The 27,822-nt window shown below is 40.3% G+C and overlaps 2 protein-coding genes across 2 annotated transcripts in view; one reads left to right on the top strand and one right to left on the bottom strand.

The window, feature by feature from the left end:
- LOC126355080 (ELMO domain-containing protein 3-like) overlaps positions 1-27,822 on the bottom strand; it is a 100,687-nt gene that overhangs the window by 46,057 nt on the left and 26,808 nt on the right. The window lies entirely within an intron of this gene.
- Positions 85-26,746, top strand: LOC126355081 (uncharacterized). The gene is made up of 4 exons (XM_050005265.1): positions 85-174; positions 478-618; positions 11,275-11,416; positions 26,252-26,746. The coding sequence occupies exons 1-4, from the start codon at positions 171-173 to the stop codon at positions 26,499-26,501; spliced, it is 537 nt and encodes a 178-aa protein (XP_049861222.1). The 5' UTR covers positions 85-170; the 3' UTR covers positions 26,502-26,746.

Raw genomic sequence — 27,822 nt, 5'->3', positions numbered from 1 at the left:
TTATCAATTGGCCTTTACATAAGGCATATATTACTTTATTATCAACATCTATGAACTAACAAAATCAACATAAGACTGCTGCAGCAGAACAACTGCCTATCAGAAGTCACTTGTTGACATAGCAACTGTAACACACACAAATTGTCAAATTTACCCAAAGCAATAACAGAATGAGTAAGTATAAATAATTAGAATTTTTAATTTAAATAATTTTCATAATCTTCATTATTAAATGGATATATGTGTAATGTACATTATGTTAGCAACCAAGAGAGATTTATGGGCCATAATCACCAATAGCTGAAATGGGGATCAAGTTGTTACAAACTCTATTAGCATTTGAAAGTAACCAACCAGCATTCTCATACAACAAAACATTATTGATATAGTAGGTGAGATGGGTATCTACTGGCTGCAAAATATGATATGAAAATCTACTACTCCAAATAAAATTAATAATAAAAAATATTTTTTCAGGACCTCGTTATCCTCTCTACTTTTCAAAAAATGCAGAATCTGGAAAACCTTTCAGCTGTGAAGAGTATCTTAATGCACTGAACAACACAGTATTTTATACAATTGGGACCAGCAGTCCATACTATGACAAGAAAAAAATATGTAAGTGAATAAGTCATCATGGAATATAACACAGAATTTTACTTGGCACAGTATTCATTAAAGGTAAAGACACGATGAAATGGAATAGTCATAAGTGGCTAAATTTTATTCACACAATTAACCATTGGAGACACATAGTATCAGACTTCTTGGCATGCCAAATGTATGTTTTGTGCACACATCACTTATATAACAAATACAGAGACTGCAGTTTTTTTTTTTTTTTTTTTTTTTTTTTTTTTTTTTTTTTTTTTTTTTTTTTGTAGACACAGAACTGTGCTGTGGATGGGATACAACAGAAAAATTCCGTGTCCTTCCATGCTGGAACAAGTTTCTTAGTAAATTAATGACATAGGTCAGGTTAGGCTCAGAAAATACTTTCTGCTCTTGTTGCAATACAAAGGTATGTATATAAAGTTATAAGAAACAAGACAAAATAACTATAACATTGTCAAATTCAATAAAAAGGATACACAAGAAGTGTTTGGCAAATTTACTGCCATAAAAATAATTTAAGAATTGTAAGGTTGAAACAAAATCAGAATGCTAATCAATCTGGATGTAAATAATAGTCTGCAAAAGAGACACTGTGCAGTTGTCATATTGTGCTTAGTCCCTAAACAAGCTTTTGTCAATTTCATGAATAACTTAATAAAACCTGACAATATATAGGAACATAATTGGGGGTTGTACTCTAAGTTAAAAAAAGAAAACAACCTTAAATAGAACCCTTAAATAGAACACTGTTTATTTGAACCAAGAAATAAACATACCAGGATCTGAGAACAGATTAAGAGGTAAACGTGAGTGAAAAAAGCAAGCACACCTCACACATAACTGCTATGTCTGGCTGTTCCAGCCAGGCACTTTTTTAGCCTGAGTCACTGGAGATAGTGGTCATATGTGTGTGAGGTGTGCCTGCTTATGTGAATGTGTGCACATTTTTCTTTTTTGAAAAAGGGCTTTGGGCAAAAGCTTATTTGCAACAGTCTTTACATTGGGCCTGTCTACAGCTCCACATGTTATCTGTATAGTGAGTAGCAATCTACCTTTCCATAATATTGTTTAAGTTAGTGTTTAGTGTTTTAGGGTGCTAAATGGGGAGACTATCAGTGCCTTTGCATGAAATAAACAGAAAAGAGGGTGGTGGAAATCTAAAAGAAAAAAAAGGAAGGAAAGAAACACTAAATTTTAAAACTAATCTGTATTAACAAACAAGAATTTAGAAGTGATTCTTGAGTTTCTCCCGGCGTATTTGATAGTCAAAATATCCATGGATGTACTGCCGGTCTACAGTGTCCAACGGGCACAATATTTCGGCTAGTAATTTCACTTCTTTTTCCTGGGATTGGATTGATGGTGTCACCTCGGTTGCAGCTGATTCCACCCATAAGAAGGCAACGGGACCACGAACAGTTAAGTTCTCACGTCGCCTCGACAAACCATCTCTGCAGGTTCCGTGCAAGACTGTCATCAATCTGAGTGGCATGGTGTTGAGTGATGATGCGGTCTCGGTTTTGCAGAAAGGTCTCAACTTCGCTCCCACCCCCAAGTTCACTCCGGTCGCAGAAATTGTTGGTGCCGTTGAACAGGTTGCAGCTCGACTTCCACCTGGATCAGCTGAGGAAATACGTTGTGAAACTTGTCGTGCGTTGACGAAATCCAAGCCGATGAAGTCAAATATCACCAGTAAAGAGAGGACGGGCATTCGTGATCTGAGGGAGCGCTCTGAAATTGTTGTCTTACCGGCTGACAAAGGCAATGCTACAGTTGTTGTCTCCCATAAGGACTACACTGATAACATGCAGAGCCTGCCAAATGACAATTCCTACCGGAAGATCAGCGCTGACCCTACAAAGAAGGTGGAGAACAAGACGAGGTCGCTTCTCAAGGACGCAGATTTACCGGAGGGTGACACTAAGAAATTGTTACACCAAGGTCCGGACTGCCTAGGCTATATGGACTCCCGAAGGTTCACAAAGAGAGGGTACCATTACGCCCCAATGTCAGCAACATCAGGGCACCTACACATTTGTTGGCCAAATACCTGACGGGAATATTAAGTCCTTATGTGGGGGAAATGCCCTCATCACATCCGTAATTCCATGGATTTTGTTAAACGTCTTGATAGCTTCAGGTTGGATAAGTCAGATATCATGGCGAGTTTTGACGTCGTTTCCTTGTTTACGAGGGTAGCCATGCGAGAGTCACTAGAATTGATTAGTCAAAAGTTTGACGAGAAGACCACTGAACTTTTTAGGCATGTCTTGACTTCCACTTATTTTCTTTTTAATGGAGAATACTACGAACAAACGGAGGGAGTCGCCATGGGTAGCCCACTCTCACCGGTGGTAGCGAATTTGTATATGGAGATCTTCAAGGAGGAAGCCCTGTCGTCATCCGAATGGAAACCTACTTGCTTTTTCCGTTATATGGACGACTCGTTCGTCATCTGGCCACATGGGATAGATAAACTCCTTGACTTCCTTACACATCTAAACTACATACACCCCAACATCAAATTCAGTATGGAGACTGAAACGGAGGGTAAATTACCTTTCCTTGACGTCTTGGTCAAGAGAAGGGCTGACGGCACCCTAGGTCATGGGGTGTATCGGAACACAACACACACTGATCTGTATTTGCACGCAGACAGCTGCCACCACCATTCACAGAGGAATGGGTACTTAAAACTCTAGTACATAGGGCGCGCACTGTCTCTGATGCATAGAGTCTACCCCAGGAATTGGAACATCTGAGAACTGTATTTCGAAAAAATGGGTACTCAGAGTGGCAGATTCAATGTGCTCTCTGCCCAACCACTACAGCACAACCTGTGGAGATGGATGAAATCACGAGGGAGGAGGTAGGCACTGCGTTTATTCCATATACAGGCGCATTCTCGGGGAAAATCGCCCGCATTTTGAAGAAACACCGGGTCGGAACTGTGTTTTGACCTCTGAATAAAACTCGTGCACTGGTGGGGAGCGCCAAAGATGACCTCGGTTTGAGGAAGGCCGGCGTGTACCAGATTCCGTGTCAATGTGGCAAGTCGTATATTGGTCAGACGATGCGTACCGTCGAGGATCAATGCCGTGAACAACAGAGGCACACTCGACTGATGTATGCGAGCAAATCGGTAGTCGCTGAACATTGTTGGAAAATCATGCTATGGAGTACGAACGCATGAGGATTCGAGATACTGGGACAGCGTTGTTAGAGAGGCCATCGAAATTCGCACCAATAATGACCTCATAAACCGTGACTGTGGCTATAATCTTAGCAAGGCTTGGGAACCATCGATTGGGTTCATCAAGAGTAAATCGAGCAAACGTATAGTTGTGACGACCACGGCGGACAGAGCCATCACACCGATGTCATCTCAGACGCCGTCACAATCTGTTGCACTGCGCGACCATGGCGCGGGGCATGGACGGTGGAGGGAGCGCGCCGCGGGCGGAGGGTATTTAAATGGGCCGCCGCCGCGACCGAATCCAGTTCCCTCTGAGCAGCCATAGCGTACGGATCTCCGTACCGGCACGTTCACAGGAGCTCAGTCCGTCAGTTCACCTGATGATGGCGACATGTATGATCGCCGAAATATTGTGCCCGTTGGACATTGTAGACTGGCAGTACACCCGTAGATATTTTGACTAAGAATTTAGAACATGAGTGACACTAGGAGTTTCATAAATGACCAGCCATTAAATGCACATAAAACACAGCAGAATACCTAGATAAAACCAAGTATAGGGTGTGTTCAAGAAGAAATGAGCCAGAGGCATAATTACAGAAACCAGTGCCTGTATGTTAGAAGTACTGACCCTGCTTGTTGAGACACTTGTCACACAGTAACACAAGGCAGTGGAGGCTGTCTCATAAAATTCCCGGGGCTGCAATGTGAATCAGTTCTGCACATACAGCTGGACGTCGTCATCCACACGAGTGCAAGAAAGGTTATGCTGACGTTCTCTTTTGACCAAGATGGCCCCCTTCTGATTCCCTTCCTGCATCACAGGACAACAGTAAATGCCCAGCGTTACTCACAAACCTTGACCACCCTTCACCATGCGTTCAAATAAAAATGACTAGGAAATCTCACCCGTAGCGTCATTCTGCTCCACAACACTGCAAAGTCGCGGCACTCCTGCAGAAATTCAAATGGGAGTTTCTCGGCCACCCTACATACAGTCCAGATCTCTCTCCCTGCGATTACGCCATTTTTGGCCCCCTTAAAAAGGCTCTGAGGGGGCAAACGATTCACCTCAGATGACAACATCCAGCTGCACATGCGGAACTGGTTCACATTACAGCCCCGGAAACTTTATGAGACAGCCATTCACCATCTTGTGTCACAAGAGGGACAAGTGTCTCACTAGCAAAGGTCAATACTTCTAACATACAGGTACTGGTTTCTGTAATTACGGCTCTGGCTCGTTTCTTTTTGAATGCCCCTTACACAAAATATCAATAGAAGTACATTTAAAACAGTCCAGATTATTGTAGCTGAGTGACTATTTGGAAATAATGGGTGACCAAGCAACTCTGCGACACACTAAAATCTTATACACAATATTTCAGGAAGGAGCCCTGACACAGAAAACTTAAGGTACAAAAGTCACCTCATTGTCACTTAAAATATAGGGCTGAACCTTTGGGAGAAACAGATCTGCCATGAGGTCATCATATAAAACACGCCCCATTAAAGTACACTGAATGGACACCTGTGTTCGACATCTCTGATATACTGACAGGTCCTTAATATGTAAGAGAGCCGTTTGTTAATTGGTGGTGTCCCTCTCTGAGCCTTGGAAAGGCAGCTTCCTCAGCTCATAGTGACAGGAAGGACATAAGCTGTGGTTGCGCTGAAGGTTTCATCGAATACAGCTCATTGTTTCTTACATCCAGCTACTGAGCCTCTCATCAACACATGGTCTTCTAGGTTAGGCATGTAGGGATTGCCTGCAAGGGGGCTGAACAGTGAGCAGGAAGCTGAAGAGAGCAAGCTTCCTCATCAGCTGCAAGTTCATTTCCCCAGATACCGCATCCTATGGTACCCAGCAGAAAATTATTTCCTTTCACTGCCTTTTCAAGAAAAGGAGAGTATCTTCGACATCTCACATCACCCTATTTAGTGGGTACATCTCACCAATAGCAAGGATATTTTGGGAAGATGGGGAATTACTTGCGATTATGTCATCTCATCTGCCCTCAGGACAGCAAAAAATTCCACAAACTGAAAACTGCTACATGAGCCCCATCCTAAGGACACATATGAGTGGCATAACAGAGCACCCCTGCCTAGACCCATTGGCATAAATACTAATAAAATCCAAATGACAATTTGAAATCTCATAAAATTTAGTTTTAAAAATGTAATCACCCTGTAACCACTCTGTTCAAAAATTAATCTAGCAGCTGCTGGGCAGCAGGGATGGATGCTGGCAATTTTGGAACAGACAGAGCCCTGTATGTGAGGCATATCATGAGGAGAAGATGTTGGACAGTGCAGGCTGAGCAGCCTCAGCAAACAAGCTAGACACTGGTCTTGTTGAGAGCCTAATATTCTGATGATGAGCCAATTCCAGCATTTTACAGTATGAAGGCTGTGTTGATCCATAAATCTGGCATGCTTATTAAATCCATATGGCAGGCACGTCAGTTTTCCATCAAAAGTAAGGCCCAGGTATTGCATTTTCTCCCTGTAAGTGAGAATGGTATCCCAAGGTTTTAAAATAGGTAAATTAAAGAGAGAGAGAGAGAGAGAGAGAGAGAGAGAGAGAGAGAGAGAGAGTGTGTGTTTAAAACCAACACAAATATTTTCTCCAAAGAAAACTTGAAACTTGTAGTGTTCACCCATTCCTCCAACCGGCTGATCGTCAAATGTCATCACTGAGTAGCTGTTACAATGTTGGAGGACACACATATGATGGAGACATCACCCACGAGTAAGGAGTACTGCACAGGTCTGCTTACAATCACTGTAATACAGCTTATCATGACACTTAAAACACACCCTTCAGGGATGCCATTCTCCTGCTTAAAATCTTCAAACAGTTGGTTCCTGACATGAAACACCTGTTTGATAGCAATGACTGTACGAAAGTGGGGAGATGTCCACAGAAACTCACAGGGTCAGAACAAAAATATACGTTTCCAGGCAGTACTGTAGGCCTTTCGCCAAATCAAAGAATGCACTGACAAGGTCTTTCTTATCAAAGAAAGCTTGTTAAACTCTGTTCCTAGCAGCTCAGGTTATTGTGTACTATGTGATACGTTCTGAAACTCGCACTTGGTGTGACCTGGTTTCGAGAATCCCCTAGTTGCCAGTTGACCACTCGCTCCAGCATCTTTCCTGTGCAGCTAGTGAGACTGATAATAAGCTGAGGTGACAAAAGTCATGGGATAGCTCCTAATATCATCTCAGACTTCATTTTACCCCACGTAGTGCGGTAAATCTATGTGGTATGGACTCATCAAGTCATTGGAAGCCCCCTGCAGAAATACTGAGCCATACTGCCTTTATAACCACCCATAATTGTGAAGTATTTCCAGTGCAGAATTTTGTGCATGATCTGACGTCTTGATTATCTTGCATAAATGTTCAATGGGATTATGTAGGGTGATCTGGATGGCTAAATAATTTCCTCAAATTATACAAAATGTTCTTCAAGTCAATCGTGAAAAATTGTGGCCCACCAACATAGTGCATTGTCATCCATAAAAATTCCATCACTGTTTGGGAATATGAAGTCCATGAATGGCTGAAAATGGTCTCCTAGTAACCGAACATAACCATCTCCTGTCAATGATCAGTTCACTTGGACCAGAGGATCCAGTCCGTTCCTTGTAAATACAGCCCACACCATTTATGGAACCATCATCAGCTTGCACAGTGCAGTGTCTCCATTGGCTTTGTGGGGTCTGCACCTTACTCAAACCGTACCATTATCAGATCTCACCAAATGATATCGGGAATCATCCGATCCGGCCATGGTTTTCCAGTCATCCAGGATCCAACCGATATGGTCACAAACCCAGGAAGGCCACTGCAGATGATGTGCTGTTAGCAAAGGCACACGCTTCAGTCATCTGCTTTATAGCCCGTTAATGCGAAATTTCGCCACACTGTCCTAACGGGTATGTTTGTCATAAGTCCCAGATCTGCAGTTATTTCATGCAGTGTTGCTTGTTTGTCAGCACTGACAACTCTACACAAATACCACTGCTCCTGGTTGTTAAATTGAACGTCATCAGCTAATGCGTAATCCATGGTGAGAGGTACTGTCTGAAATTTGCTGTTCTCGGCCCACTCTTGCCACTGTGTATCTCAGAATATTGAACTCTCTAATAATTCCCCAAATAGAATGTTCCGTGTGTCTAGCTCCGACTACCATTCCCCGTTCAAAAACTTAATTCCTGTTGCGCAGCAGTAATCATGTTGGAAACTTTTTGACACGAATCACCTGACTACAAATGACAGCAATGTGCATACTGCTATCCCATGACTTTTGTTACCTCAGCATACTGTAACTACTGTGTTTAGCATCATCTTCCCTGGTTTTAAAATTGACATTAAGTAGCTTCTTTACACAAAATGGGAAACATTCCTGTCTGTCAAATGTTATGAAAAATCTGAAGGAGGACCTCCTTTGAATGCTGGTTAACCGCTTAAACATTCTGTATGTTACCTGGATGTGAGTGTGCACAGTATCACAAGCTACTGACAATGTAGAATACAACTCCCAGAGAGAGAAAGGCTAGTTATATTCCTCCAAGTTGGTGACACAGAAATCCCAAGAACCTCCGTGTCTCGTCTGATATTGATGGAATGTTGGTTCCTGGCTATTATTGCCCATAATGTTATAAATTTCAACCATTATCCAGCCAGTGTCTCTCAGTGTTGTTAGGAGGTATCCCTGCTTTTGTACAGCTGCTTTTGGCAGTCACAAGTGCCATCAGGATATCCTCTTAATGGTTTCATTATTTACGGATGTGGATCTACTTGTGGAGTTCAAGAACTCTTGCCATGACGTCTTCTTACTGACTAGTCTCCCCACCTTTGCCTCCCTGACCCATATGGTGACAAGATTCTCATCCACAGGACACAGAATGAACCTTCACACAGCTAACTTTCTCTCCCTGATTGCAGAACGAAATTCATCATTCCTCCAAGGGACAGTCTGCCTCCTACGTGTTCCTGATGATTTGGGAATTGATGTGTCAGTGGCTCAGTGAACCACAAGAGTAATATGATCCATTGTTCACTGGCTGTGAAGCATCCTGTTAGTCTTTCAGACCAGCCATCACACCAGCCTCCCTTTGTCAACTGCTCCATTTGGCAGATGGATCCAGTTGACGTAATTGTCACTCCCATGAAGGTCATAGTCCACCTCCTACTGCACAGTGCCTGCAAGGGCAGGTGAGCAGGAGGAGAGGTCAATGGCTATAGATGAATTTGTGGCAGTGACAAGATGACTAAAGTGACCCATACTCATCAGTACAATATTTTCAGTTTGTACGAGAACCTCAATTTCTGAACACTTGAGGCAAGAGATGTTGGGTCTTCACAGTACACTGTGTGCATTAAAATGTCCTATGAGGTGAAAGGGAAGGGGCAGTTCAGCAATAAGCAATTTGAGGTTCTCACAGACAACAGGCTCATAGGACAACACATACATCAGGAACACCATGACATTAACATGGGCCTTTCTTGTGACACTTCGTGTTTGCCACTTCTTGTGCTTCCTTGGAGATGAAACTCATTAAGGCAGACACTTTGATGTAAAATAAGAACAATGATTATTTTATTTTCATCCAATTTTGAGAACTTTTCAACTACCATGTATGTGTACTCTATGTGTAGTTTTTCTGTCCCAGATCATTTTTGTACAGGAGGCACATCACAAATTTAGAAGAAAATTTCTCCTATGAATGGACTCCTTCCTGCAGAAAGATAAATACTAGGGAGATATCATAAGGCAAATGGAGAAACCTGAAATGCTTCTGACACATCACATTTGAATAACACACGTCTCACTGCAAAGCAACAAATAGCAGTCAGTGATTGTTCAATAACAATTCGAGTTGTCTGACAAGCCTAAACCTGTGTATTAGAAGAAAGTGTCTTATAATCCCCTGTAGTCATCTTCAATGTCGCTATTAAAAACAGCTGCCAAGATTATAATGAGCAATTAGTAACTACCCCCAAATCAGCTATATGTTTAGTACAAAGGCTTGCACATTAAATTGGTACACCTCATGTACCAGATAATGATATCTAGTAGAGCTGCTTGTGAAGTGGAAACAATGTCTCACAAGTTGGTTACATTGCATTTTATCAGAAAGTTGAGAGCAGCTGTGTGTTCATGCGTCAGTTGTTGTCGAAAACTCATTTTGTAAAGTTGTTACAGAAATGGTGTAGTTTGCATTAGAACAGTGAATTGATAATGTAGAGTGTTACATAAAGACAGGATCCATCAAGGAATGTAAAGGAATGTTTCAAGCAATGTATCCTTGAAGGAAACTCCCCACACCCAACAACATTCAAGATCTGTACAAGAAATGGAGGGCTGTTGGAACCGTTCAGAATGTGCACAGGAATAGGCTACCAACAGTGAAGACCCTTGAAACTACAGACAGAATTCACATGAACTTTACGAGAAGTCCTCGCAACAGGTTGATCTCCCTTGTACATATGAAATTAAAAGCATACCATCTGAATGAGGTGCAAGAGCTGAAATTTGAGGATCAGGAAAAAAAAATAGAGAGAGAGTTCATTACTGTAACTGGCTGTTGACATCAACTGGTAACGGTCACTTGGATCCCTTGCTCTACTTCACACGTCAGAAGAGGCCTGGTTTCATTCATCATGTTATGTAAACTCCATGAACTACAGATACTGGTTGCAGGACAACCCACACATTCTGCACAAAGAACCTTACCACTCAGAAAAGATAGGTGTTTGGTGAGCACTGTCCGGCATGTGCACTATTGGCCCCGTATTTTTCCAACTACAGCTAAAACAGTGCCAGATATCTAGAGATCTTTGACTCTTTCTATGAAAAGGTAAGAAGCTGTGCGCACTACTGCAACAAGATGGAGCAACTTACAACCAAAGCATGCGCCACAATACCAATGTTTTCCTAGACAGACTTGTCAGAAGGGTGTCTGGCCAGGACCTCCGGACTTAATATCATGTGATTTTTATTTATGAGGCACAGAAATAAGTACAACAGACAACCTTAAATGGAACATTACTAGAGAAATTATCTCCACCATGTGTGCAGAATTACAGCATGTTGCTTGAACAGTCATCACATGAAGTCAGCGACACCTGGATGCCCTTTTCTACCACTTCTAGCATCTCTTACAAACAGGTAATACATGTTCCTTTAATGTTATTATTATTATTATTATTATTATTATTATTATTATTATTATTATTATTATTATTTTACTTAGTTCATTGTTACTTGAATCTTGGGTATGAGGTGTACTAGTTTTATGTGGGGCACCCTGTAAAATTTTAAAAATGTGGAAGTTGCATAATGACAATCAACATACTTGATTATTAGACAATTTTTGTGTGTAATTTTCTGGGAGCTATTAATTTTGTTCTTACACTAAATTATTTCCTTTGAACTGAACCAACAGCTGGCAACATCATATGGAAACAAAAGGGACTGACAAAAGATGACCTTCGCAAAGAAGAGCCAGAGTGTAAAGTGATACAGCCAGTTGTAACAAAAATAGAATGTAAATGGGTTCCCGTGGACACTAGCATCATATCACCAAGGTAAATCAATTTAATTACACAGGTTCACTATACTGTAATACTACAATCAAAGGAGTAGTATAAACAAGATTCTCACACATATCTTTTTCATTTTCTAGTCACTGAATCAACCAGAACTCATCTAAACAATACATCACATTTTTGAAAAATAATGATTTGGTACAACAGTTGCAAGTCACTTTATTCAAACTGCCAGTTTTGGCAAATAACAGACAATCTGCAGGCATACAGAACAGCATTACCCTCCAGTGGATGTGCCTAGATATAATGTGCATCAACCACAAATAAAAATGTTCTGCACGGTTCCACTGTTGTTTCACAATTGTGAGCCCATACCTATTCGGTCATTATTCTTTAGCTAACACAGTGACAAATGGTATTTTCATGCACCCAAGTGAGCAGCAGTAATATAAAACAGAGAACTAGGGGAGAAAAAAACGTTGTGATCCATGCAGGAAAGTGATCCAGAGTGCGCACTAGCAGCACGATCACAGAGCGAGGCAATTGTCTACAAGATAATTAGAAATCAAACAAGAGACTGTCTGGGATCTGATGCAACTGCACTTTTTAATGCTGCAAGTGGTCCATTACTAAGGGATAACACTGTCTGTGGCAACATAGTTATATGATGAAGGTCCATTTCATTATAGTTTAATTAAACAGTGCTTTGGCTCATATTATGTAAGTTTATTTTATTGCTGTTTAGTTAAACTAAGATTAAACTGTCATTCTGCTAATATATGTTGGCAATATAAAGACAGCACGCACACTCATGTTATGAAAAATGGTGCACCCACTCGAGGGTTAATTACAGATCGTGTGTCCAAATATGATCATTTGGATCCAGATCAGTCATACATAAACTGCATCAAAATGAAAGAATGCAGGACAGTACCCAATTTATACATTACGTACTTTGTTGTCAGGGCAGAACACAAAGCCAGGCTGCAGTGGCATACGCTGTATTGCATAAATTGGATACTTTCCTTCATTCTATAATTTTGATGCTGCAACATATAACTATTGCGCCAAATCATATGTTTAAAAAGGTACTGCCAAACTTTCAGGAAACATTCCTCACACGCAAATAAAGAAAAGACGTTATGTGGACAAGTGTCCGGAAACGCTTAATTTCCATGTTAGAGCTCATTTTAGTTTCGTCAGTATGTACTGTACTTCCTCGATTCACCGCCAGTTGGCCCAATTGAAGGAAGGTAATGTTGACTTTGGTGCTTGTGTTGACATGCGACTCATTGCTTTACAGTACTAGCATCAAGCACATCAGTATGTAGCATCAACAGGTCAGTGTTCATCACGAATGTGGTTTTGCAGTCAGTGCAATGTTTACAAATGCGGAGTTGGCAGGTGCCCATTTGATGTATGGATTAGCACGGTGCAATAGCTGTACGTTTGTATCAAGACAGATTTCCAGAACAAAGGTGTCCCGACAGGAAGACATTCGAAGCAATTGATCGGCATCTTAGGGAGCACGGAACATTCCAGCCTATGACTCGCGACTGGAGAAGACCTAGAATGACGAGGACACCTGCAATGGACGAGGCAATTCTTTGTGCAGTTGACGATAACCCTAATGCCAGCATCAGAGAAGTTGCTGCTGTACAAGATAACGTTGACCATGTCACTGTATGGAGAGTGCTAACAGGAGAACCAGTTGTTTCCGTACCATGTACAGCGTGTGCAGGTACTATCAGCAGCTGATTGGCCTCCACAGGTACACTTCTGTGAATGTTTCATCCAACAATGTGTCAATCCTCATTTCAGTGCAAATGTTCTCTTTATGGATGAGGCTTCATTCCAACATGCTCAAATTGTAAATTTTCACAATCAACATGTGTGGGCTTACGAGAATCCGCACGCAATTGTGCAATCACACCATCAACACAGATTTTATGTGAACGTTTGGGCAGGCATTATTGGTGATGTCTTGATTGGGCCCCATGTTCTTCCACCTACACTCAATGGAGCACGTTATCATGATTTCATATGGGATATTCTACCTGTGCTGCTAGAACATGTGCCTTTACAAGTACAACACAACATGTGCTTCATGCACGATGGAGCTCCTGCACATTTCAGTTGAATTGTTCGTATGTTTTCAACAACAGATTCGGTGACTGATAGATTGGTAGAGGCGGACCAATTCCATGGCCTCCACACTCTCCTAACCTCAACCCTCTTGAAATTTCATTAATGGGGGCATTTGAAAGCTCTTGTCTAAGCAACCCTGGTACCAAATGTAGAGACTCTTCGTGCTCGTATTGTGGACGGCTGTGATACAATACGCCATTCTCCAGGGCTGCATCAGCGCATCAGGGATTCCATGCGATGGAGGGTGGATGCATGTATCCTTGCTAACGTAGGACATTTTGAACATTTCCTGTAACAAAGTGTTTGAAGTCATGCTGGTGCGTTCTGTTGCTGTGTGTTTCCATTCCATGATTAATGTGATTTGAAGAGAAGTAATATAATGAGCTGTAACATGGAAAGTAAGCGTATCCAGGCACATGTCCACATAACATATTTTCTTTCTTTGTGTGTGAGGAATATTTCCTGAAAGTTTGGCCGTACCTTTTTGTAACACCCTGTATATGTATTTCATTGCCTCCTTAAAATAAATTACATTTGCTCATCACAATTCTTCAGGTCAACAATTTGCCGTCAAAAATTAATTTGTGGCTCTACAGAGGAAGTGCACAGCTTTTAACAGTTTATAATTAACCACTGAAAATGCATTATCTTCACTTGTTGTTGAGCAACTTTTCAAGCAAACCAGTGGTGTTATTGCCATATGCCCCATTAGAGAATGTTTGGTTGCAGTGTTTGGAAGTAATGGGATGGTAAAATTGCTGAGTCTTGAGGACTAATTGGTTTACAAAATTGCTTGCAGTAAGCAGGGTGTTGAGGTTTAAACTCCACTTGGGCACAAATTTTCACTTGACACGACAAATGTTTTTGGATAATAATGGTAGAAGTCTTAATCTTAAAGATGATGAACAAAATTCATGGCAGTTAATAGTCACTCTTTAGATACTGTACTTTGCTGAAGTTTCCCAGGAAGGGAGATGATCTTCAAATATCATATACACTTCTCTGCTGCAACAAAAATGGGCAACCAAGTTGCACTTTCACTGCAGTATGTGCCATAAACATCCCAAAGTTCCTCCTCATCAGATTTACCATTCCTCCTCATCAGATTTACCACTCACTGTTTTGAAAAATGAAATGAATCAATACTATTATCTTTTCCACAATCAACAGAGTGAGTGTTATGAACGAGAAACTCGCTGTGAAGTACAAAGCAAAGCTTATAACAACCCAAAAGTTGTTTGACCACCACAATGATTTACTGGGACAGTGCCGTTGGCAACAGTATGCTTTGGTCTACCTCAGACATCTGAGCTTACATACCTAGCATATGTACTTATAGGCAAACAGCAGAAGGAAGTTTATTTACGTTTGAATTGTAGTCTATTTCTTACACAAAAATTCTTCCTACTTACTTCACAAGGAAAACTTATTTTCAGTGATGCCTTCTATTTTCGTTGAATGAATGTGGGTTCTTGGTGAAACATTGCAAATTATCTAAACAAACACTGTTTTTTGCCTTGTTTCACAAAATTTATTATTGTTACTGCATAATCTAGGTTTCAGGTTATAAGCCCGTTTTCAAGTACATTACTGATTCCCAAAGGTGATAAAAGCACAGATAAACATGATGATAAGGCAAATATAGTCATCTCAACTTCTTAATTTATCGATACTTGGCATAATGTAAAATTACTTCAATGACCATTTTTTAACAAATTACATATGGAATAACACAGTCAGAATAAAGTTATGCATCTGCCAAGAACTTTTTAACTAGTGATGGACTGAGACCAAAGTTTTACTTCTATCCTGGAGTTGTGATATTGTCTAAAAGAGGTGAATAATTGAATTGGGTGTTTGCTCATTTAATAATAGGAGTGGGAATTTCTAAAATTTCTAGCAGACTGTAGCGCCTAGAACCGCTCGGCCACTCCTGTCAGCCCTCTGTGTGTAAGACTTGTACATCTATTATATATTTGGGGTTATTTTTAATGGTGCAGAGTACCCTCTACAGGAAAAACATGAAACAGGATAAAGACAAAGAGTTTCTATGTGTTTTTCTGTGTCCCTCAGACAACAGGTAGTTGCTTGTTCAATGCAAAAGACAAACAACAGAGTCATCAAATAAAGTGGGGTTTATAAAATCACATGTGGTAGGAGTCAGTCTTGTTACATTGGGAAGATGGAGCGGCTAATCTGCACCAGACTTCAAGAACATCACAGAAGATGGAGATTGAAGAAGTCTGATTCACCCTTTCCAGAACATTGCCTAAACAATACCCACAAATACATAATAGATTGACAAGTCTTACACACAGAGGAAAAGGGGGCTAAACTCAACCAGCTAGAAATTTTAGAAATTAAAAAACAAGTGTGTACATCCCCACACCTATTATTAAAAGAGTAAACCCAATCCAATTATTCACCTCTTTTAGACAATATCACAACTCCAGGACAGAAGTAAAACTTTGACTTCAATCTATCAGTAGATAAAAAGTTCTTGGTGGATGCATAACTTTATTCCCAGGTACCTACACCCTTCTGAATCTGTTTAGTGTATTCATCTCTTGGTCTCCCTCTACGATTTTTACTCTCCACGCTGCCCTGCAATACTAAATTGGTGATCCCTTGATGCCTCAGAACATGTCCTACCAACCGATCCATTCTTCTAGTCAAGTTTTGCCACAAGCTCCTCTTCTCCCCAATTCTATTCAATACCTCCTCATTAGTTGTGTGATCTACCCAGCTAATCTTCAGCATTCTTCTGTAGCACCACCTTTGAAAAGCTTCTGTTCTCTTCTTGTCCAAACTAATTATCGTCCATGTTTCACTTACATACATGGCTACGGTCCATACAAATACTTTCAGAAACGACTTCCTGACACTTAAATCTATACTCGATGTTAACAAATTTCTCTTCTTCAGAAATGCTTTCCTTGCCACTGCCAGTCTACATTTTATATCCTCTCTACTTTGACCATCATCAGTTAATTTGCTCCCCAAATAGCAAAACTCCTTTACTACTTTAAGTGTCTCATTTCCTAATCTAATTCCCTCAGCATCACCCGACTTATTTCGACTACATTCCATTATCCTCGTTTTGCTTTTGTTGATGTTCATCTTATACCCTCCTTTCATGACACTGTCCATTCCGTTCAACTGCTCTTCCAAGTCCTTTGCTGTCTCTGACAGAATTATAATGTCATCGGCGATCCTCAAAGTTTTTATTTCTTCTCCATGGATTTTAATACCTACTCCAAATTTTTCTTTTTTGTTTCCTTCACTGCTTGCTAAATATACAGATTGAATAACATCAGAGATAGGCTACAACCCTGTCTCACTCCCTTCCCAACCACTGCTTCCCTTTCGTGCCCCTCGACTCTTATAACTGCCATCTGGTTTCTGTGCAAATTGTAAATAACCTTTCGCTTTCTACTTTTTACCCCTCCCATCTTCAGAATTTGAAAGAGAGTATTCCATTCAACATTGTCAAAAGCTTTCTTTAAGTCTACAAATGCTAGAAATGTAGGTTTGCCTTTCCTTGATCTAGCTTCTCAGATAAGTCGTAGGGTCAGTATTGCCTCATGTGTTCCAATATTTCTGCAGAATCCAAACTGATCTTCCCCGAGGTCAGCTTCTACCAGTTTTTCCATTCGTCTGTAGGGAATACGCTTTAGTATTTTGTATCTGTGACTTTTTAAACTTATTGTTCGGTAATTTTCACATCTGTCAGCTCCTGCTTTCTTTGGGATCGGAATTATTATATTCTTCTTGAAGTCTGAGGGTATTTCGCCTGTCTCATACATCTTGCTCACCAGATGGTAGAGTTTTGTCAGGACTGGTTCTCCCAAGGCCGTCAGTAGTTCTAATGGAATGTTGTCTACTCCCGGAGCCTCGTTTCGACTCAGGTCTTTCAGTACTCTGTCAAACTCTTCACGCAGTATTATATCTCCCATTTCATCTCCATCTACATCCTCTTCCATTCCCATAATATTGTCCTGAAGTACATTGCCCTTGTATAGGCCCTCTATATACTCCCTCCACCTTTCTGCTTTCCCTTCTTTGCTTAGAACTTGGTTTCCATCTGAGCTCCTGATATTCATACAAGTGGTTCTCTTTCCTCCAAAGGTCTCTTTAATTTTCCTGTAGGCAGTGTCTATCTTACCCCTGGTGAGATAACCCTCTACATCCTTACATTTGTCCTCTAGCCATCCCTGCTTAGCCATTTTGCACTTCCTGTCGATCTCCTTTTTGAGACGTTTGTATTCCTTTTTGCCTGCTTCATTTACTGCATTTTTATATTTTCTCCTTTCAACAATTAAATTCAATATTTCTTCTGTAACCCAAGAATTTCTACTAGCCCTCGTCTTTTTACCTACTAGGTCCTCTGCTGCCTTTACTACTTCATCTCTCAAAGCCACCCATTCTTCTTCTACTGTATTTCTTTCCCACATTCCTGTCAATTGTTTCCTTATGCTCTCCTTGAAACTCTGTACAACCTCTGGTTCTTTCAGTTTATCTATGTCCCATCTCCTTAAATTCCCACCTTTTTGCAGTTTCTTCAGTTTTAATCTACAGTTCATAACCAATAGATTGTGATCAGAGTCCACATCTGCCCCTGGAAATGTCTTACAGTTGAAAACCTGGTTCCTAAATCTCTGTCTTACCATTATGTAATCTATCTGAAACCTGTCAGTATCTCCAGGCTTCTTCCACGTATACAACCTTCTTTTATGGTTCTTGAACCAAGTGTTAGCTATGATTAAGTTGTGCTCTGTGCAAAATTCTATCAGGCACCACACCTCATTCAGCATGAGTAATGACATAACTGCTGTCGTTGCAAATGGAGAAGTTTCTTCGCACCGATAGAATGTGGTATCAGATTTTTACCAGATGTTACAGCTGGGAATAATATTGCCAAACTGAGGTTTACACTACAACAGAGAAATGATGTTACTTGTAAAAACTTCTATTCTTTGGACACGGCCAAGGGCTCAGTTATTTCACTTATGTCATGTGTTGTGTTAAGTGACACAAAATTGTGAGCAAATACATTGAAGAGACTGACTAGAATGCTTAATTTGTATTGCAAGGTTGCTCTGACGGAAATAGATTTTCTATGAAAGCTCCCTGCACAAAATATTCATCATAAAGCAAGAAAGGAAAAAGAAGTGAACACTATTCCTTACAATCAAGCCACTGTTATCATTCAAAATGGTTATTTTTCTGAAAACAACTTTTTATTAAGAAGCCAACTTCTGTATAGCAAACAAAAAAAGAAAAGAAAAGAGGGGGAGACAGAGAGAGAGAGAGAGAGAGAGAGAGAGAGAGAGAGAGAGAAGAAGAAGAAGAAGAAACTGTTAACTGGAAAAAATGGGCACAAAATGCAAGTTCCTTTGAAAATTAACAAAAAGCTCTAGTTTTTAGCTTTCTTACTGACAGTAGTAATGTTAATGACAGTTGCTGAAAAGTAACATAATCACATAATTCATGCAACATGCTATTTTACAGTTATGGACATCACAGTAGCAATAAGGTGGGCAGGAGGAGTCTAGCTCAGTGATAGCAGGGAGGCCTGTGTATGGGTTTGAAGCTTACAATGCTGCAGAAATTGAAATCAATGTGAAAATGTTTTCCATTGTTTAGGAATATCATTCATTTACTGCACGTACTGTGTGTGCATTTAAAGAGGAGAACTCAATGAAAAGGGAATAACTCATTTCATAATTTAAGATTGTTTAGGTAAGACCCAGTATCAGGGGTGGGCATAAAATGAAAATCGGATCCTTCTATCGCCCGCCAGACTCATCTCCTAATGTAACTGAAAATGTTTCAGAAAACCTCAGTCCACTTGCATGTAAGTTCCCCAGTCATACTGTAATCATTGGTGAAGACTTATAATCATCCAGCAATCAACTGTGGAAACTACAGTTTTGTTAATGGTAGGCGTGATAGGACATCCTTTAAAACAATACCAAATGCCTTCTCTGGAAAATACTAAGAACAGATGGTCACGAACTCCACCCATGATGAAAACATATTGAATCTAATGGCAACAAACAGGCCTTACCTCTTTGAGAATGGCCACATCTAAGCTGGTATCAGTGACCTTGACCCAGTTGTTGCAACAGTGATTACCAAAGTACAAAAGACAACTAAAACAAGCAGAAAGATATATAAGTTCAGTAAACTAGATAAAAAACCAGTAACTTCAAATCTCAATAAGGAACTTGCAACTTTCAGAGCACAGGACAGGAACATGAAGAGGAACTATGGCATAAGTTTAACAGAATAACTGACCATGCAATGGATAAATATGTACCCACAATAGAATAGTTCAGATGGGAGGGACCCTCCAAGGCATACTGCCACTGTAAAGAAACTTCCAAAGAAAACACAGATTACTGCATAATAGGTGTAAAACAAAGTGTAAGGCTACACAGAGAGAGAGAGAGAGAGAGAGAGAGAGAGAGAGAGAGAGAGAGAGAGAGAGAGAGAGAGAGATATTTCAAATGAAACATGCTTCACTGTCAAGAGTGCAATAAGTGATGCCTTCAATGATTAACGTAGCAGAATGATCTTTCATAAAATTCTGGTCATGTGTAAAGGCTGTTAATGACGCCAATGTTAGGGTCCAGTCCCCAGTGAACGAGACAGGAACTGAACTTGAGGGTCACAAAGCAAAATTTGAAATGCTTAACTCCATTTTCACTTCCTTTACAAACAAGATAGCCCCAATTTAATCTTTGTACCACTGATAAGATGAATAAAATACGTATTAGTGTCAGTGATGTTGAGAAACAACTGAAATCATAAAAATTGAACAAATCTCCAGGGCCCAATGGAATCCTTATCAGATTCCTTATTAATTTGTGGCTGAGTTAGCCCCTCTTCTGATTATATCGTAGGTCCTTCAAACAAAAACCCATGTCCAGTTCTACAAGAACGGTAATTGAAGTGATCGACAAAACAACCATCTAATACCCTTGACATCAATTTGTTGAAGAATCTTAGAAATATTCTGAACTCAAACGTAATGAGGTATCTTGAACAGAATGACTTCCTCCATGCCAACCAGCGTGGATTTTAAAAACACTGATCACGTGAAACCCAACTCGCACTTTTCTCATGACCTACTGAAACTTTGGATCAAGGCAAGCAGGTAGATGCTGAATTTCTTGGTTTCCAAAAAGCTTTTGGCTCGGTACCACACCTACACTTATTGCAAAAAGTATAAACATATGAGGTGTCAAGTGAAATTTGTGAATGGATTGAGGATTTTTTGGTACGGAGCCAGCAGACTTAGAAGTAACTTCAGATGTCCTCCGAGGAAGTGTGGTGGGATGCTTGCTGTTGATGTTTCATATTAATGATCTTGCAGACAATATTAATAGCAACCTCAGACTTTTTGCAGATGATGAAGTTATCTATGGTGAACTATCATCTGAAAGTAACTGCATAAATATTCAGTCAGATCTTGATAAGATTTCAAAGTGGTGCACAGAGATTGGCAGCTTGCTTCAAATGCTCAAAAATATAAAAGTTTGCACTCCACAAAATCAAAAAACATAGTATCCGATGATTATAATGTCAATGAGTCTCCGTTAGAATCAGCCACCTCATACAAATACCTGGGTGTAGCACTTTGTAAGGATATGAAATGGAATGGTCACATGGGCTCAATCATGCGTAAAGCATGTGGTAGACTTCGGTTTATTGGTAGAAAACACTGGAAGTTCAATCAGTCTTCAAAGGAGATTGGTTACAAATGACTTGTGTGAACAGTTCTAGAATGCTTCTCAAGTGTGCGGGACCCTTACCAAATAGGACTAACAGGAGATATTGAACAAATACTGAGAAAGGCAGCACAAATGGTCACAGGTTTGTTTGATCCCGGGAGAGAGTGACAGAGATACTGAGGGAACTGAACTGGCAGGCTCTTGAAGATAGATGTAAACTATCCCAAGAAACTCTGTTAACAAAGTTTCAAATACCAGCTTTAAATGATGACTCTAGGAATATACGACAACCCCCTATGTATTGCTTACATAGGCATTGTCTTCATCTACATACATACTCCTCAATCCACAATACGGTGCGTGGCGGAGGGTACCTCGTACCACAACTAGCATCTTCTTTCCCTGTTCCACTCCCAACAGAACGAGGGAAAAAGACTGCCTATATGCCTCTGTACGAGCCCTAATCTCTCTTATCTTTGTGGTCTTTCCGCGAAATATAAGTTGGCGGCAGTAAAACTGTACTGCAGTCAGCCTCAAATGCTGTTTCCCTAAATTTCCTCAGTAGCGATTCATGAAAAGAATGCCTCCTTTCCTCCAGAGACTCCCACACCCGAGTTCCTGAAGCATTTCCGTAACACTCGCATGATGATCAAACCTACCAGTAACAAATCTAGCAGCCCGCCTCTGAATTGCTTCTATGTCCTACCTCAATCTGACTTGATAGGGATCCCAAATTCTCGATCAGTACTGAAGAATATGTTGTATTAGTGTTTTATAAGCAGTACCCTTTACAGATGAACCACATTTCCCAAAATTCTACCAATGAACCGAAGACAACTATCCGCCTTCCCCACAATTGCCATTACATGCTTGTCCCACTTCATATCGCTCTGCAAGGTTACGCCCAAATATTTAATCGATATGACTGTGTCAAGCACTACACTACTAATGGAATATTCAAACATTACGGGATTCTTTTTCCTATTCATCTGCATTAATTTACATGTATCTATATTTGGAGTTAGCTGCCATTCTTTACACCAATCACAAATCCTGTCCAAGTCATCTTGTATCCTCCTACAGTCACTCAACAACAACACCTTCCCGTACACCACAGCATCATCAGCAAACAGCTGCACATTGCTATCCACCCTATCCAAAAGGTCATTTACGTAGATAGAAAACAACAGCGGACCTATCACACTTCCCTGGGGCACTCCAGATGATACCCTCACCTCTGATGAACACTCACCATCTAGGACAACGTACTGGGTTCTATTACTTAAGAGGACTTCGAGCCGCTCACATATTGGGAACCAATCCCATATGCTCGTACCTTAGTTAGGTGTCTGCAGTGGGACACCGAGTCAAACACTTTCCGGAAGTCAAGAAATAGGGCATCCGTCAGATACCCTTCATCCATGGTTCACAAGATATCACATGAAAAAAGGGCGAGTTGCATTTCGCAGGAGCGAAAGCTGTGCTGATGCATGGACAGCAACTTCTCTGTCTCAAGGAAATTCATTATATGGATATTGATCTGTAAGGATATTGGTCTGTAATTTTGAGGATCCGTCCTTCTACCCTTCTTATATACAGGCGTCACCTGCGCTTTTTTCCAGCCACTCGGGACTTTACGTTGGGCAAGAGATTCACGATAAATGCAAGCTAAGTAAGGAGCCAATGCAGTAGAGTACTCTCTGTAAAACCGAATTGGAATCCCATCAGGACCTGGTGATTTATTTATTTTCAACCCATTCAGTTGCTTCACAACCCCAGGGATGTCTATCACTATGTCCTCCATACGGGAATCTGTATGAGACTCAAACGAAGGTATGTTTGTACGATCCTCCTGTGTGAAAGATTTGCCGGTCACGGTGGTCTCGCGGTTCTAGGCGCGCAGTCCGGAACCGCGCGACTGCTATGGTCGCAGGTTCGAATCCTGCCTCGGGCATGGATGTGTGTGATGTCCTTAGGTTAGTTAGGTTTAAGTAGTTCTAAGTTCTAGGGGACTGATGACCACAGCTGTTAAGTCCCATAGTGCTCAGAGCCATTTGAACCTTTTTTTTGTGAAAGATTTCTCAAATGCTAAATTTAAAATTTCAACTTTCGTTTTGCTATCTTCCGTTGCCAGGGCAGACTGATCAGTGAGTGACTGGATGGAAGCCTTCGACCTGCTTACCGATTTCACGTAAGACCACAATTTCCTTGGGTTTTCAGCAAGATCTTTTGCTAAGGTATAACGGTGGTAGTGGTTGAATGCTTTGCGCATCGTTGTTTTTACAACAGCACGAATCTCTACTAACGTTTGCCTGGCCTCATTCTCCCAATCTTCCTAGTACCGCGAGTGCAACTGTCTTCGCTTCCTGAGCATTCTCCGAATTGCGCTGTTAAACCACAGTGGGTCTTTTCCATCTGTAACCCCCTTTTTTGGCACATACTTCTCCAATGCTTGATTTACAATGTGTTTAAAATTGGCCAATAATTCTTCCACGTCCATCGTACCGGAAGTAAATGAAGTCGATTCATTTATTAAGTGGGATGCTAACAACTGCTTATCTGCTCTTTCTAGTAAGAATACTCTCCTAGCCTTCTTGCCCGACTTTTTAACTTTCATAACCATAGTCGTAATGACATCATCATGATCACTAATCCCTGTCTCAACACTGACACCATCGATGAGGTCTGGTCTGTTCATGGCTACCAGATCTAAAATATTTCCATTACACGTTGGCTGTTGATTTAGCTGCTTAAGACAGTTTTCGGATAATGTTTTTAAAAGCAATTCACACGACGGCTTGTCTGTACCACCTATAATGAATCCATAGACATCCCAGTCTATACTAGGTAGGTTAAAGTTGCCTCCGACTGGAAGATTGGAATAGCTGCAGCACGCACAGAGGCATTCAAACAATTCTTCTTTCTATGCTCCGTACATAAATGCAACAGGAAGAAACCATAATAACTGATACAATAGGACATACCCTCTACCATGCACTTGACAATGGTTTGCTGAGTACAGGTGTAGATTTAGATGGACATGTAGTATATAGAATGCAATGACTGCAGTACTAATAGCTGAATGACATGTGAGGGAGACAGTAATTAAAAAAGAGCATGAGACAGGGTTGTAAATTATTCCCAAAATTATTCAATACTACACAGCTGTAACCTATTCCCCACATTACTCAATGCTACATAAATCATGCAGTAAAATAAACCAACAACATTTTTTTAATATAATTTAAAGTTAGGGAAAATAAATTAACATTTAATAGTTTTTTGACAATATTATAATTTTGCCCTAGAAGGGAAAGGACTTGGATAAACAAAAACAGATGAACAAGGAGTATAGAGTGTGTCAAATTAAGCCAGCCATTGATGAGAAAATTGGATTAGGCAATGGGGCACCAAAATTAATAGACAAGTTTTGCTATTTGAGCAGCAAAATAATTCATGATGGCAAAAGTAAAGAGGATATTATTAGCAGACTGACAACAAGACAATATTTTCTGAAACATGTTAACATGGAATACAAATTTAAGTGTTGAAGTCCTTTGTAAAAGTATTTGTCTGGAGTGTAACGTTATGGAGTGAAACATGTGCACTTAATACTAGAGTCAGTCATTTTTCCCTCGCTCTATTTGTGAGTGGAACAGGAAAGGTCATTACTAGTAATGGTACAGGGTACCCTCTGCCAGGTGCCTTACAGTGGCTTGCGGAGTATGTATGTAGATACATGTAGAGATAAAAGCTTTAGAAGTTTGGTGCTACAGAGGAATGCTGTAGATTAGAACAGTATGCTGAGTGTGTGGGTCCATCAAGTAAGTAATGAAGATGTATGAATTCAAGAGCTTTAGGGTACAACTCTACTAAAGGAAGGGTTACGCTGATAGGACACATACTCAGGCACCAATGAATAGTTAATTTAGTAATGGAGGGAAGTGTGAGGAATGAAAATTGTACATGCAGACCAAGGATTGAACACACAAAGCATTTTAAATGAATGTAATTTGCAGTAGTAGTCGTAACATGAGAAGTCTTGCACAGGATACACTATAGTGGAGGGCTCTCCATTAGACCAGTCTTCAGTCTGATAAGTAGAACAATGACAACAACAATGTATTATTACACATATATTATATTTGACATTCTACAAATGTAATTATGCTTTACAAACAAGATGAACAGTCAATAATAAGATTGTCTACTTAACTCATAAAAGCAACACTGTGATGACAGATGAGTCTGTTTTTTTTTTTTTTTTTTTTTCCTTCCACACACTCCTTCATCACCCACAGGCACAGTGGAGCCCTTAACTCAACCCCTGAAGCCAAACGTCTGATATGTAAATAGGATATTACTTGAGCATTGTTTAATCTTGGAGTTTTTTTCAATGCGGTGCTTAGTACACCTGTGTATTGTGACCAACTGAATAAAAGTTGCAGTTCTCATGTAAAATGGAATTTTTAGGAACTGTGATAGTGATATCATGAAACTAAACAAATAACTTTCAAGTTTACAAAAAGTCTCCCCTGATCTGGGGTTCTGGGTGATTTTTCTTTAACTCTTCCCATTTCCTAAATATCACCAATGCTTTTCCTTCATTCCTCTTGCATTCCCTTCACCCCAACTGCCAGAAAAAGGTGCCATTGGCTGCATAAGCTTGTGCATATCCCAACCTTTTATAACTGTTTTCTCTTACCGCTGGTTGGTAAGTAGATTTTTTATCTGCACATTTATATTATATTTGTAAACAATGTGATGTTTGCAAATGTCATAATGTGACAAGTACACACAAAAAGAAATTTAATAAAAAAATAAAGTTCTTAAACTTTCATTCCGTAGCCTCAGCTTCCAACATAACTGTATTTTCTAGTGAGATATTACACAGTACTTTGACTGTTTGTTGTATTTTAGAAGAATAGTGACTGTATTTTCTAGTGAGATGTTACACAGTACTTTGAGTGTTTGTTGTATTTTGCAGTTCCATAGAGGCATCCAAGCGGAAATGTGCAGACACGTGGGTGTGGTATGAGAGACACACTCGCACCAACGAGACTAGTACCCTGACCGAGATGCTGCCATTGCAAGGGCGCGTGGTACGACAGTCTGCACCAAATATGGGATGTGCTGCACCGTCTGCACCACGTATGACCACAACACCGGAGCATTACTTCCCTCGAGTGTGGAGTGCACACACACGTTTCTCCCGAGAACTGCCTACTGTACAATGATACTGATCTACACCTTTGTGACCTAAAAAGTAACAGTAAACAGCACACAAGAAGTGGAAAACTGCTGGTATAATGAAGAACCAAATTACATCTATAATTTCACAGAGAATAATAACAAAATTTTAAAATGTGTGATTCACTTACATTTCTTTGGTAGAAGCAAAATATACTGAGTCTTCACACAGAAAACACTGTGAACCACAGCCAAAACACTATTTCACGAAATAAATCTTTGTCACCTACAATTTAAGTCATTAATTTATTTTTGTTATAATCAGTTTCAACATCTACAACTACATCTACAGCTCCGCAAGCACCCATATGGTGAATGACGGATGGCATGTTGTACCACTACTAGACATTTCTCTTCCTGTTTCACTCACAAACAGAATGAGAGAAAAATTACTATCTCTATGCCTCCGTATTAGCCCTAATTTCTCTTATCTTAGGTTTGTGGTCCTTACTTGAAACGTATGTTGGTGGCAGTAGGACTGTCCTACAGTCAGCCTCTGATCACTTAACTTGCCTCTCATCAGCCTAGAGCTGGACCTGGCGGACTCATTTGTCTTCAAAACAAAACAAATGCCAGTTCTCTAAATTTATTCAATATCATTCCCCAAAAAGAAAGTTGCCTTCCCTATAGGGATACCCATTTGAGTTTCCAAAGCATCTGCATAATACTTGTGTGTTGATCAAACCTTCCAGAAACAAATTTAACAGCCTGCCCTTGAATTGATGTCTGCCTTTAATCTGACCTGGTGGCAATACCAAACACTCAAGCAGTACTTGAGAATGAGTAAGACTAATGTGCTATATGCTTTACAGATTAACCACACTCCCCTAACACTCTCCCAATCGATCATTCTCATTCCCCACTACAATCTTTAAATGCTTGTTCCATTCCATATCGTTCTGCAACGTTAGGCCTAGGTATTTATTTAATCAACCTGTGTCAAGTAGCACCCCTACTAATGCAGAATTCAAAAATTAAGGGATTGTTTTTCCTGCTCATTCACATTAACTTACTTTCTTTTTTACATTTAGAGGTAGCTACCATTCATCACACCAATTAGAAATTTTGTCTGGGTCACCTTGTGTACTACTACAGTCACTCACTGATGACACCTTTCCATACATCCAGCATCATCACTAAATGGCCACAGATTGCTGCTCACCCTGTCCATCACATAATTTACATATATAGAAAATAACAGTGGTGCCATCACACTTCCCTGGGGCAGTCTGATGATACCACTGTCTCTGAGAAACACTCGCCATCAAGGGCAATGTGTGGGTCCTATTATGAGGTACACTGATCAGC

Source organism: Schistocerca gregaria, chromosome 3 (assembly GCF_023897955.1).
Source record: "Schistocerca gregaria isolate iqSchGreg1 chromosome 3, iqSchGreg1.2, whole genome shotgun sequence".
NCBI lineage: Eukaryota > Metazoa > Arthropoda > Insecta > Orthoptera > Acrididae > Schistocerca > Schistocerca gregaria.
Note: the sequence above shows the minus strand (reverse complement) of the source record. Positions and strands in the feature narration are given on the sequence as shown.